Source organism: Ictalurus punctatus, chromosome 2 (genome assembly GCF_001660625.3).
Source record: "Ictalurus punctatus breed USDA103 chromosome 2, Coco_2.0, whole genome shotgun sequence".
Taxonomy (NCBI): Eukaryota; Metazoa; Chordata; class Actinopteri; order Siluriformes; family Ictaluridae; genus Ictalurus; species Ictalurus punctatus.
The window spans coordinates 8,524,841-8,539,125 of NC_030417.2; the positions used below are offsets into that span (position 1 = coordinate 8,524,841).

The window sequence follows — 14,285 nt, forward strand, 5'->3', positions numbered from 1 at the left end:
TTGCGTCTAAGGCTCTTATTGTTAACGACATCATTACTGATCAGGAATGTAATTTAATGTGTTTAATGGAAACTTGGATTAAACCAAACGAGTACATAGCATTAAATGAAGCCAGTCCTCCTGGATACAGTTATGTACATCAGCCTCGTTCAACTGGTAGAGGAGGAGGTTTTGGACTCATCCATAGTCAAAATCTAGTCGTTACACAAAAACCTAAGCATAAATTTAATTCTTTTGAAATTCTTTATACCAGTATAAGTTATGTAGCCACAAAAAATAAGTCAATTCCTCTAATTATTATTTACAGACCCCCAGGGCCATACACTGAATTTCTTAGTGAATTTGCAGACTTTGTCTCAAACCTGGTTGTGTCTGTAGACAAAGCATTAATCGTCGGAGACCTTAATATTCATTTTGATAACCTGGAAGACCCTCTAAGAATAGCGGTTGTGTCCATCTTAGATTCAGTAGGGATTAATCAGAACGTAATCGGGCCTACTCATAATGGTGGTCACACTCTTGACCTCATACTAACATACGGACTAAGTATAGAAAATATTATCATTTTTCCGCAGTCTGAAGTTGTCTCAGACCATTATCTTATCTCGTTCATAATACGTATTGATCATAATATTTCCACCTCGTCTCGCTACCACGTAAAACGTACCTACACATCAGCTACTGCACCGAGTTTCATAAATAACCTCGCAGAAACATCAATTAGATTTGGATCACCGTCAGATCACACAGAACTCGATCAGGCGACTGAAAGCTTGGAGTCAACACTCCGCTACACGCTAGATAGAGTGGCTCCACTCAAAAGGAAAATAATTAGAGAAAAAAAATTAGCACCCTGGTATAACGATCAAACGCGAACCTTAAAACAGACAACTCGACAATTAGAACGTAAATGGCGTCAAACCAAACTGGTGATATTTCAAACAGCATGGAAGGAGAGCCTACTGAAATATAGGAAATCTCTTGGCGATGCTAGAAAAATTTATTTCTCCACCTTAATAGGAGACAACAAAAACAATTCTAGATTCCTTTTCAACACAGTAGCAAAATTAACTAGGAATAAAACCACTACAGAGAGAAACACTCAATCATTACATAGCAGTGAAGATTTCATGAAATTTTTCAATGATAAGGTTGAAAATATTAGACGTGAAATACAGGCCATTAAATTAAAACTGGACAGTACTGTAATAAACCCATTACATGACAATGTAGCAATATCAGATCAATGTTTAGAGTGTTTTGCTCCGCTTAGAGAGACCGAACTAGCTACATTAATCTCTTCAGCCAATTCATCAACTTGCATACTAGATCCCGTACCTACATGTTTGTTTAAACAGATTGGTCCAGTAGTAATTGAGCCACTTCTAAATATAATCAATTCTTCCCTAAGCAGTGGCTATGTACCTAAATCACTTAAATTAGCAGTTATTAAACCCTTGATTAAAAAACCTGATCTTGACCCGTCTCAATTGTCCAACTATAGACCAATATCAAATCTCCCCTTCATCTCTAAGATTTTAGAAAAGGTTGTAGCAAAGCAGTTATGCTCGTACTTAGATAGGAACAACATTCATGAAATATATCAGTCAGGATTTAGACCTCATCATAGCACAGAGACAGCGTTAGTTAAAGTAGTAAATGACCTTCTACTGACTTACGATCAGGGTTGTGTCTCGCTGCTTGTGTTACTCGACCTTAGTGCAGCATTTGATACTATAGATCACACTATTCTCCTTGACAGATTAGAAAATGTTGTTGGTATTAAGGGAACAGTCCTCTCCTGGCTCAGGTCTTATCTCACCGATCGTTATCAGTTCGTAGATGTAAATGGTGAATTCTCCATGCGTACTGAGGTTACTTTTGGAGTTCCACAGGGTTCTGTTTTAGGCCCACTGCTCTTTACTTTATATATGCTACCCCTAGGTCAAATTATTCGTAAACATGGAATTAGCTTACACTCTTATGCTGATGATACACAGTTGTATGTTTCAGCGAAGCCAGAGGACAGACATAAGCTTAGTAAAGTTGAGGATTGTGTAAAGGACATTAGACATTGGATGTTAATTAACTTCCTTCTGCTTAATTCTGATAAAACAGAAATACTTTTATTAGGCCCACGTGTAGCTAGAAGTATTCTTTCTGATCACATGGTTACTCTGGATGGTCTTTCTGTTTCATCATGTGCAGCAGTTAAAGACCTTGGAGTGATTATTGACTCCAGCCTATCATTTGATGCTCATGTAGATAATATTACTAGGATAGCCTTCTTTCATCTCAGAAATATTTCTAAAATAAGAAACATATTGTCACTACATGATGCGGAAATACTAGTTCATGCATTCGTCACCTCTAGATTAGATTATTGTAATGCCATACTGTCTGGATGTTCCAGTAGGAATATAAATAAGCTCCAATTAGTCCAGAATGCAGCTGCTAGAGTCCTAACTAGAACTAGAAGATACGACCATATCACACCGGTATTATCAATACTGCATTGGCTCCCAGTAAAATCTCGCATTAATTATAAAATACTCTTATTAACCTATAAAGCACTAAATGGTCTCGCGCCACAATATCTAAGCGACCTTTTGGTTTTATATGATCCGCCACGCCTACTTAGATCAAAAGATGCAGGCTATCTGACGGTACCTCGAATAGTGAAGGCTACAGCAGGGGGAAGAGCTTTCTCTTATAGGGCCCCACAGTTATGGAACAGTCTTCCTATTAGTGTTCGGGACTCAGACACAGTCTCAGTGTTTAAGTCTAAGCTTAAAACGTATTTGTTTACTCAAGCCTACCCTGACTAGATTCTGTTCTACTTTCTCCCTCTCTCCTTTCGCCGAGCCCCACACGAATTTATGGAGATACTAGAGATCCAGATCCTTTCTGCCTCTGGATGGAGCTCAAATCTTCTTTAATTCCAGACTGCTGGGACTACGTCGCCACTCCTTGCCACCGTCGCCACTCAGTGGCTTGCTCAGTTGGGATAAATTCACACCTTTAATATCTGTATACCGTGCTGATATTTCTGTAAAGCTGCTTTGAGACAATGTCTATTGTAAAAAGCGCTATACAAATAAAATTGAATTGAATTGAATTGAATTATATGAGTTTGTTAGAAAAACCACTTTCCTTTGCTCCTAGCGCCTTCTGAAGCGCTGTATACCGTTTTGAGCGTATAAAGAGCACCAGTGTGCATGGACACAGGATGAATGGGAACTAGTTTTGTTATTGTCCTTTTGATGAAAAGTGACTTTCTAGACATAAAATGTCACTTTTTTCACCTTATCACACTTTATCATCAACTTTTACATTTAAATGTAAACAATCATGTTTCGTAATATTTTAGGTCAGAAACATTTCGTAGTACTATATTATGTGTAAATATGTGAAAAATATCATATTGGAGTAGGTCGGGCAATTGATTATATGAGTTTGTTTGAAAAACCACTTTCCTTTGCTCCTAGCGCCTTCTCAATCGCTGTATAGCGTTTTGAGCGTATAAAGAGTACAAGTGTATATGGGGACACAGGATGAATGGGAACTAGTTTTGTTATTATCCTTTTGATGAAAAGTGACTTTCTAGACATAAAATGTCACTTTATTCACCGTATCACACTTTATCATCAACTTTTACATTTTAATGTAAACAATCATATTTCGTAATATTTTAGGTCAGAAACAGTTCATACTACTATATTATGTGTAAATATGTGAAAAAAATCAAATTGGAGTACGTCGGGCAATTGATTATATGAGTTTGTTAGAAAAACCACTTTCCTTTGCTCCTAGCACCTTCTGAAGAGCTGTATAGCGTTTTAAGCGTATAAAGAGCACAAGTGTGCATGGACACACAGGATGAATGGGAACAAGTTTTGTTATGGTATTTTTGATGAAAAGTGACTTTCTGACCTTCAAATGTCACTTTTTTCAACTTATCATACTTTATCATCAAGTTTTACATTTTAATGTTTAATATTGTTTAACATAAGTTTAATATGATACGTGTTTCACTGCTACATGTTTATGACTCACTATGTGATGTTTAAAGTGTTTATGACTTAAAATGATTCTTTGACATGGTTATGATTTAATATGATACTATGATATGTTTCACCTGCTTATGACTCAATATGAGATGTTTCACTTGTTTATGACATGATACGTTTCACATGTTTATGACTCAATATATGTTTCACTTGTTTATGACATATGATACGTTTCACATGTTTATGACTCAATAAGAGATGGTTGACTTAATATGAGACGTTTCACATGTTTATGACATGAGATGGATGACTTGTTTATGACAATATGATTCTATGACGTTTATTAACGTAATATAAAACTAAGATGTGCTTCACATGTTTATGACTCAGTAGAAGGTTTTGTCCTTGAGCCCAGTTATATATATATTTTTAAAACAACTTTATGGCTAAAATATGCCACTTTGGTCTTTTATACTGCATGGGCAAAAACTAAAAAATCAACCAACAAATAAAGAAATAAATGGAAATATCTAGTGGAGAAAGGAGATGGCTAATGCCACCATTCCCTGAGAGAGATTATTTTGCCTATTAACAAAGACAATTAATATTTAACATAAAAACAGATGCTCACATATATTAACCAGTTGAAGGAAAAAGAAGACACCGAGAGTCCGTGAGTGAGAAAAGCAAGAGTCTAAGTTTATTGTTCCACCACACAAGATCCACACAGTTGAGACGACATTCTGAGGTAGGTCATAAATATATATAGTTACGTTAAAGCGGGTTCCCATCTATTCCTGACACAAACGTTACTAGTTATGTTAAATCGGGTTCCCATCCATTCCTGACACAAATATTACTATACATGGAATGGCCATGTAGGTTCCCATCCATTACGGATAAACACAGACACACGTTGCACACGTTCTTTCTAACACTCTGAGGTAGATCATAAAAAATATATAGTTATGTTAAATCAGATTCCCATACATTCCAGACACAAATGTTACCATACATGGTATGGCCATGTGTATTACACACAAACATCAAAAACGAAAAAGGTCGTGTTTTTCATTTAGACTCGGATCGAAAATACAAAATGGAAAAATGGGCTGCGGGACCGAATTTGATTTTAATATTTATTTTGTTGGGTTTACGAGACCCAGTTTAATTGTCAATTCAAAAACAAAAGATACACAGATTAAAAAGACTCAGCACATATTCAAAACTGTGGTTTTGATCATCACAAAAAAAATCAGCACACTGAGATTTTAGAATTTATTCACCTCAGAAGACTAAACAAATAACTTTCCTGCACTAATGTGAAGGGTGATACTGAGATCTCGACTGCAGTAAATAGGCCAGGTCTGGCTCAAAAACTGTGGTTTTGATGCGCAACATGTCACGCAATTCAGAGTCACTTAGTCTCGTCCTCACGCAGTTCTTGTTAATGTTCTTAACCGAGAATGTCTTCTCACACAAGTATGTTGAGCTAAACAAGCTCAGCATTTTCTTAACAAATGTTCGAATCTCTTGGAACCTGCCTTTATCCAGTTGGCGGTAAAAGTTGACAAGAGGGAGCTGTTGGTGCCTACTGTGACACTCGGCGTCACACTACAGCTCAATAAGCTCCAGCTGCGGGTGGTCTGGAGCGTCATCAGGGTCCACGGAGAAAGGAGAGGAAAAAAGCACAAGGTCACACAAGGGTCACGCAGTGAGTGCATCTAAAGGGCTACTGCCATCTTCTGGTGAAATATAAAATAGCTTTTTTCTGCTTGTGTATTTTATACTGTGGTCAACAGTGCTTGCGGCTGCAAATTATTGATTTTATGACAGAGGCTGCGGGTCGGTGGAAATTTGAACATGGGCCACATTTGGCCCCCGGGCCGGACTTTGGACATGCCTGGGCTAGGCAATCATGAGTGTTTTCAGTGACTGGCTCCACAGAATTATTTAGGCAATACAACACTACAGTTGGTGTATTAGGCACACTAATAGGTTTAATAGTTACAATTTGGGCAGCACATAGAATAACCTCATATCCTGTTCTTTGTCGAGCTGTCATGTGATGCATGCAGATAAAATTAAAAATGGAAGTGACCTGGTGTGATGAATATAAGATCAATGTGTGTGACAGCCAGTTTCCCAGTGATCTGCACTAAGAGAGCAGCTCCAGCCATGGCGCGCAAACGTGCTGGCAATTCTTGTGCCACCAAATCCAATGTTTTCGATAAATAAACTAAAGACCTGCAAGCACCCCCATAGTCCTGAGCCGGGATCCCCTCAGCAGCGCCCCCTCTGTCAGTCACATATAAGAAAGGAAAGGAGGATCTGATGATTCACAGTGTCGAAAGCAGCAGAGAGGTCAAGTAGGATGAGGACACCCTAGAGGTTGCGCTTGCTAGTCATAAGGCTTCAGTGACGGAAAGCAGAGCAGTCTCTGTGGAGTGATTGCTCTTGAAGCCAGACTGCTTGGTGTCCAGGAGATTGTTCTGTGTGAGAAAATTGGAGAGTTGATTAAAAACGTCTCTTTCAAGAGTTTTGGAAAGAAAAAGAAAAGGGATGGCTAGAGAGGTGGAGTTTAGAGAGATCAGTCTCTGAGAGGGAAGAGAAAGAAGTCAGCCTAGAAAGGTGGGGGAAGAGGGAGGAGGGGGACAGAGAAGAGAGGAAAAGGTTTTGAAGAGAGTGTGGGTGTTGGGAGAACTACCAATCTTCTCTTGGTAGTATGTGGCTTTAGCAATGGAAATGCTATTGGAAAAAGAGGAGAGAAGTGTCTGGTAATTGGTTAGGTCAGTTGGGTTAGATTTACGTCATTTCCTTTCAGATGCTCTTCGTTTGGCCCGGTTACGCAGAGCTTCTGAGAGCCAAGGGCTAGAGGGTGATGTGTGAGCAGGTCTGGAGGCTAGGGGGCAGATGCTGTCAAGAGAAGATGTTAGGGTGGAACATAGGATGTCAGTTGCGGTGTTTAAGTCAAGTGAGCAGAGGTGGCTATCAGAGGGAAGTAAGGTTGTGACAACAGAGGAGAAATGTGAGTGGGTAAGGGAGCGAAGATTGCAATGAAAAGAGATAGAGGGTGGAGACAGTGAAGGGGGTGAGGGGAGAGAAATAGAGAAATGGTCAGAGGTGTGGAGAGGAGTAATGAGACGATTGTTTGTGGTGCAATTACGTGTGAGGGTGAGGTTGAGCTGTTTGTCGGCTTTGGGAATTGCTGGTGTGGTGAACTGCTTTAGGTCAACTGTGGGAAGGAGAGCAAGAAAGTAAGCTGCATGTGGCTTGTCTAGATGAATGTTGAAATCACCAAGGACCAGAAGAGGAGTTCCATCATTTGGGATGGTGGACAGTAGCATGTCAAATTCATCGATGAACTTCCCCAGTTGACCTGGAGGACGGTAAATAACAAGAAAGTGCATTTTGGCAGGGTCAGTGACTGTAACAGAATGAAATTCAAAGGAAGTGTATGAGCAAGAGGGAGAAAGACAGGTAAATTTCCATGTTTTGGAGAGAAGCAAACCTGTACCACCCCCTCGTCTGTTGGGACGTGAGGTATGGTAGAAGTTGAAGTTGGAGGCTAGGGCAGCGAGTGTGGCAGTGTTCTCAGCATGGATCCAGGTCTCAGTCAGAGCCAGCACACTGAGATTGTAGTGGGTTGCAAAGGCAGGAATGAAATCTGCCTTGTTGACAGCAGATTGGCAGTTCCAAAGTCCAATAGAGGATGAGAAGGAATCTGCAGAGGCCACATTCAGAGAGCATAGGTTGTCCAAGTTGCGTACTTTTCTGGGAGTATGCTGCGGTCTGCGCCTGTGGCAAATAATAGGGATAAACTGATGGCACATGTTAGTACCTGTGTAAACAGATAAACAGCAAGAGGCATAAAGGGAGAAAAAAAAAAAAGTATACTTAGCAGCACATGTGGTGTCCTTGCTTGGTGGTCTGTGTCCTTGCTTGGTGGATTCGCACAGGTAGACTCGCAGGTCTTTACACGAGCTCGGTTTTCACACAACAAGGGCTGACGCTTCCGCCTCTGCGTTTCTTAATTATTAAATACTGCTGTGTTTCACAGCTGAGCACGCCTCTTTAATTAGCAAAAAAAAAAAGAGTAGTCGCATGAACGAGCGACTCCTGACCGAAACCGAATATGAATACCGGAATTAGCTTTAATCTAGCAACGTGTATACAGCTCGTAGCAACAAGGAAGCGTTACAGCTTCTATCTGACAATCGGTGCTAAAACTAGTTTCAACTAAAAAAAAAAACAGAAGCAAACACTTACCAGTTACTGTTCGCCTGGGTCAATAATCGATTTTGCTACTAGATATCACTTAAGACCATCTGTCGTGGGATTGGTAGCATGGGATTGGTGTGTTGATGTGTCATGTGTGGGTATGTATATGCAGATCGTCGCTTGTGAGTGTAGGTCCCCCTAGAGGCCTCTTGATAGAGAATCACTTTCTAGTCCTCCTGAATCACTTTCAAAGTCACGTCTTCTCCAGCGCAATGCTTGGCTCTGGCACCCTCGTGCAGTGGATTGCACACATCCATGTGGCTTTCTGGTTGGCCTTTACCACGGAGTGAGTGACGAAAAGGATCTAGAATGGCCCCGACCACCATGGATTGTTCCATCTGGTCCTGCAGAAGTCCTTGATCGCAATCCACTCTCCGGGCTTCAGACCATGCAGCGGGCCCGTGGCTGGAGCTGGAAATGCTGCCTTTACCTGCTTGTGGATAGAGTGCAGAGCAGAGGACAAGGTTGCACAGTAACTTAACATTGCATCATCACATGCTGCAGTGTCAGGAAGAGGAGCTGTCACAGGTCCAATTCCTGTGTGTGAAGGTCTCCCAAACAGTATCCCAAAGGGGCTAAGCCCATCCTAAGACTGTTTCAGAATAGCATTTGCTCAATCGGTTTTTTAATGTCCCATTTTCTCTCCATACCACCCCACCACTAGCTGGATGATATGCACAGTGTTGCTTTAATTCAATACCCAAATATTCACCCACCTACTTAAGGGCATGGCTCACAAAATGTCCCCCATTATCACTGGGGATTATCACTAATCACTACCATGTCTGAGTCCTGTTTGGACGTAGGGACATGGCCTTCTCTATCTTCAAACCTCAACCCACATTATGAGTTGCGCAAACAGTGTAAACAAATTATATATATATATATATATATATATATATATATATATATATATATATATACACACACACATTATATATATATATATATATATATATATATATATATATATATATATATATATATATATATATATATATAATTAGAGTAATTAGAGAAACCAATGCTTTATCACAACTATCAGTCCCTGTTTTGACGCATGGTCCCTGCCATGCTTCAACTTTGAAGACAAGGACAGCCCTGGGGGCATCGCCAAACTCCGTCAACAACTGTGCAGCCTGCTTCGCGCCACACAGACTATTCCGAGTCCGTAGCTCGTGCTTGGAGGTCTGAAAGCTGTAAAGAAGGAGTGATTACTTTGCTGTACTGTCCGCTTAAGCGTTTCCTAGGAAAACATGGTCTAATTTGTTAGTGTGTGCATCACATTTGCATACTGCAATAGTTTTGGGGAGTAGGACTGCGTCCAGCATGCTGACTGTCCCTCAGAATGTCTTCATGCCTCTATGAAGGCATACAGGTCAGCTGCTTGTGCTGAAACATTTGACGGGAGACTACCCGAGAGACCGTCTCGTGTGCAGTCACTACTGCATAGCCCACTCGATTTTTACCTGTCTCTGGGTCACGTGACGCTGACCCGTCCACAAAGAGGATCAGATCTGAGTTTTCCAATAGAACATCTTTCAGGTCGACTCTAGGAGAGCAGAGTTCATTAGTCAGTACAACACAATCATGTGGTTCCCCGTCTCCCTCTGTTGGAAGAAGAGTAGCAGGGTTAAGGACAGTACATCGTTTTATAGTGACATTCGGCATGTCTAATAGTATAGTGTGATGGTGCAGCCACCATTGGGTGGACAGGTGTGAGGTTTTCTGTTCAAGTAGGAGTAACAACACCTCCTGTGGAACCAAGAGGATCAATTCTGAGTAACCTACCAGGTCTCTGGATGCCACCACAGCTTTCTCAGCTGCTGCTACTACACGTACACACAGGAAACTCTGCAGCGACTGGATTCAACTTACCTGAGAATGAGCTGTCCAATCTGTTGCATATGCCATCTCTGAGTGGTGCTTCTAGAATGGTATAGTTTAGAATGATACGAACACATACCTAGGAAAGAGAAAACTAGTTTCTTCATCAGAGAATTGGGAATCTTCTGGATTGTAGTTACTTTGTCAGCTGAGAGTTTCTTTCCCTTTGCAGAAATGTCATGACCCAAGAAATCTCACTTCTTGATGTATATACTACAATTTGGAGAGACTGGCTTTGTGTCCCTCGATGGCAAGATGCTGAAAAAAAAATTAATGGTGTCAGATTCACACTGTGCCCTGGAGAAAGTGGTAGAGGTGCTAAGCTGTACTTTAGCATTTGGTTGTATATCGTTAGTGACTCACAATATCCCTAACACAAGCGAGTGAAAATGTAAGGAAGTCTGTCAAATATGAATGCAAACCGAAACTGATTGTCTTTATCAAGTGATATACTGAAAAAATGCATTAGATAAATCTTCGACTGAACACCATTCGCTATTTGCTGGAACCTGGTTTAATGTAGTGTAAGAATTTGGCATGTCTGGAGCTCTCTGTTTGGCTGCTGCATTATCTGCTTGTAAATCTTGTGCAAATCTCAATTCATCAGGATGTAGGTCTTTATTTATTTATTTATTTATTTATTTATTTATTTTTAGCTTTTCACACTGGAAATATTGGAGTGCGCACTGACGAATCAGGACAGGGAACAATGACCCTTGCCTTCAATAATGAATTGGAATCTTGTCTAATGCAATCAATAGCTTCTGATTTAAGTGGGTATTGAGATTGTCTGGGCCTAAAGTCAGATTTCGGCATGATCACGACTGGTGGTGCACATTTAATCAGGCCAACATCATGTTTACCTTGGGCCCACAGCCCGAGAGGCACCTTCTTCAATTGTGGGTGTGTCTCTAGGGGTGTAGGGCTTGTCCCAAGGTTCAGAAACATTCCCTTGCCATGACATATTACATCCAGGTTAACCTTGCACATTTCCAGAAAGAATTTTTTTTATAAACTCCCAGAGTTAGGCTGTACTACATGTTGGAGGTGGGTTTCTGTTCCCAATCTGTAATTTTCACACTCTCACATACTCTTTGGCTAATGAGATGTGAGGCACTGATTCTGGGACAAAAAAATACATGCAACTCCATGTCACTCAATTTGACTGAACATGCACAAAATTTGACATACCAATATAGGTACTGCTCTTCACTTTCTGGGATATCCATAAACCATTCTTTCTCAAAATTAAAGTCTCTTCCTTCATGCACTTGTGCTGTGCAATGAAGGGCAGAGGACAACATCAAATCAACATAGTTGTCCTTTTCATGTGCCAACGTCAACAAACGAGAACAGGCTCTAGGCTTGTTATGCATGGATCATTGATAAACACAGAGCTCTTTTTCTTTAACAAATGGAATTCCCAAAGATGAGTCATCAGTCACTGTTACTCCCTGAGGTGAGGAGATCAAATTTACGTGTAAAACACACATTAAGTCCCTGCAAAGTAGATTTACTGGACATAAAGATGAAATAAGGAATTGGTGGGTTACTCTTTTCCCATTTTCACATTCACAAACTAGCGGTTCAGAGAAACGTTCTAATACTGAATGTCCTGTTACACCCATGGAGCACAGTGACCGTGAACTCATTTTCGGGGATGCTTTTAATTCGCAGTGTTTTATTACTGAATACGTTGCTCTTGAATCAAAAATGTGACACTTTGCCCATTAACTACAAGAGATATACATGGTAACTGTGTAAAAGGAGAGGCATTATACTTTAAAAGCTTCAGGGTAATGACTGGTTAAGACATTTGTGAATTGTCAGTCTGACTAATGTTGGATATTGGTGTGTGCATATATTCCGGTTCTTTGTGAGCTAACTGAAAGTTTGCTTGTCTGATGTCACCTCTTCTGTTCCCAGATGCCTCACCCTTCCCTCCGCACATCAGTTGGCTTCTACTCTGGACAGTCTCTTGCAAAATGTCCAACTTTTCCGCAGTTGTAACAGTTGTAACCTGGTCCATAGCCCTGATTGCCAGGTCTTCCTCGCCCACGTGCTTTTGGTATTCCTCTCCTCTCCATCTTTCTTTCCTTTGCCTCTCGTAGGAGCTTCTCCGCCTGGATTGCATACCTCTCCACTTGTATGAGGTTTCCGGTGTCCCAGGTGCTACATTGTTGTTTGATTATACCGGCAATTTCTGGTTTAATGCCGTTCATAAAGCTGTTTCTGAGACATGCCTCCCATGCTGTGACAGCCGCCTGCCCATCTGCCAAGCGTCGGGTTTCTGCAAGCCTGAGTTTGCGTCATAGATCTCAGTGAGCCTGGACAGGTACTGTGATACAGTCTCTGAATCTTGCTGCTTGCACTTTGCTTTTTTTTTGTCATGTCCATTCGCACAGGAAAGGTGTTCGTCAGCCTTTGCTGGAATGCCGCAATTTGTCCTCTGTACCATGCGTTGACTTCATCATCCCACTGTGAGCTGATCAGGCGGACATTGTTCTCTGGGAATTCAGGTGAAACCTTGACCCAGTCCGTGTCAAGTTTCACCATGAGCAGTCGTTATAGTTCATGAGTGGTGGGTCTGAATTCTCTGCAGAACATCTGAAGTTCATCCCCAAACTTTCATCCTCCTACTTCGTGGAGCGCCGGCAGATGCGTCATGCTGCTCCTGATGTCTTCCAATGTGCAGAGTCTGTAAACTAGCATAGGGCCTCCTTCTCTAGCGACTTCTTGCATTGGGGCATTTACCATGGTGTGCACTGTCCCTTCTCTGTCTGATTTTGTTGGTCTGAAGCCCTCAGGTAGCAGTGTTGTTGGTCCCTTCACTTGGGATCTCGTATGTGACGCCACTGGTAAGGCTAGAACAGCTGGAGCATAGTTCGGTGGGCTTTGGTGGCTCCAGTTCTGACATGTTCAGATAGAGCACACTGAGAAACAGATGAGGGCCCTGCCTGACATTTTTTCTCTCTTTCATGTGCCTCGCTCTGCCATTCAGCAAATGCTTTCCAATCAGCCAAAAACTGCACTTTACCCTTTGTTTTAGGGGTCTCTCTCCTTTGTCTCTAAATTAAGTTTCAGTTGTTCTAACTGTCTGAGGCTTAAACTACCTTTTTCAGGAAAAACACATTCTTTAACCCATACATCATATTGATTCAAACATCCTTCCCCATAATTCACACGCATAAACATGATATTAGGATCAACATATGAGCACCCTGTACATACCATAGCATGTGTATCAGGATGTGCTTTGCTACATGCTTTTCCCACACACACACACACACACACACATATATATATATATATATATATATATATATATATATATATATATATATATATATATATATATATATATATATATTACATTCCTTTTTTCTTTTTTACCTTCTATAACTTTCAAAGTTTTAATCAATTTAATGTGCTATGAAAATTAAGTGCACAGACAGAAAAGGTTCAAAATGTGTGCCAAAACTCTAGACATTTAATTAATCATATAAACTATAGGTTCAGTAGAACAAACCTTAAGAATGTAAAAGAGTTTACCTGTGAGGGCGAGTCCACATACAGCAATTTGGTAGGATTTATAGTTTATTCTTCCCTTTTTTTTAAAATAATAATTTCTTTTTTTTAATTATTATTTTTTATCTCAGTAAAATTTACTCGTGGGTTAAATTTGCCAAATATATCATGTACTGCTGATATGATGGAATGAGTCAATCGGGCATGCCACTTGATAATAATCCGGCGTAAAAATACTGCCCTCTTGCGCTTCTTAAGTACTCTCTTTATTTATTTATTCCTCGAAACTGACTCTTACCGTTTATTTTTACCGTTATTACATATAACAAGATATATATATATATATATATATATATATATATATATATATATATATATATATTTATATATATATATCAGTTTTGAAGCTGTGATCTGTGAAACACCAATATCTCAATATCGCAGAGGCAAAGTTCCTCAAACTTTTTATAAGAAATCGCCTCCATGTAATATGCGCATTTCTTATATCATTGACTCCCTTCCTTACAGACAGCAATACACAATGACTTTATAAAATTCAAATTTACCTTTAGGCTGTTT

General features: G+C 40.3%; 1 protein-coding gene across 3 annotated transcripts; it reads right to left on the bottom strand.

The window, feature by feature from the left end:
• Window positions 1-4,688: 4,688 nt before the first annotated feature.
• On the bottom strand, window positions 4,689-9,135 carry LOC108275562 (uncharacterized). 3 transcript variants are annotated; one of them, XM_053687332.1, is made up of 3 exons: window positions 8,280-9,135; window positions 7,177-8,082; window positions 4,689-6,502 (listed from the first exon to the last, which is right to left on the bottom strand). In XM_053687332.1, exons 2-3 carry the CDS (start codon window positions 7,841-7,843, stop codon window positions 6,426-6,428), a joined length of 744 nt encoding a protein of 247 aa, XP_053543307.1. In that variant the 5' UTR covers window positions 7,844-8,082; window positions 8,280-9,135; the 3' UTR covers window positions 4,689-6,425. The 3 variants fall into 3 exon arrangements, with proteins under 3 accessions (XP_053543307.1, XP_047015662.1, XP_053543304.1); XM_047159706.2 differs by having other exon boundaries at window positions 7,177-7,389; window positions 7,522-9,135; XM_053687329.1 differs by having other exon boundaries at window positions 7,177-9,135.
• Window positions 9,136-14,285: the final 5,150 nt, after the last annotated feature.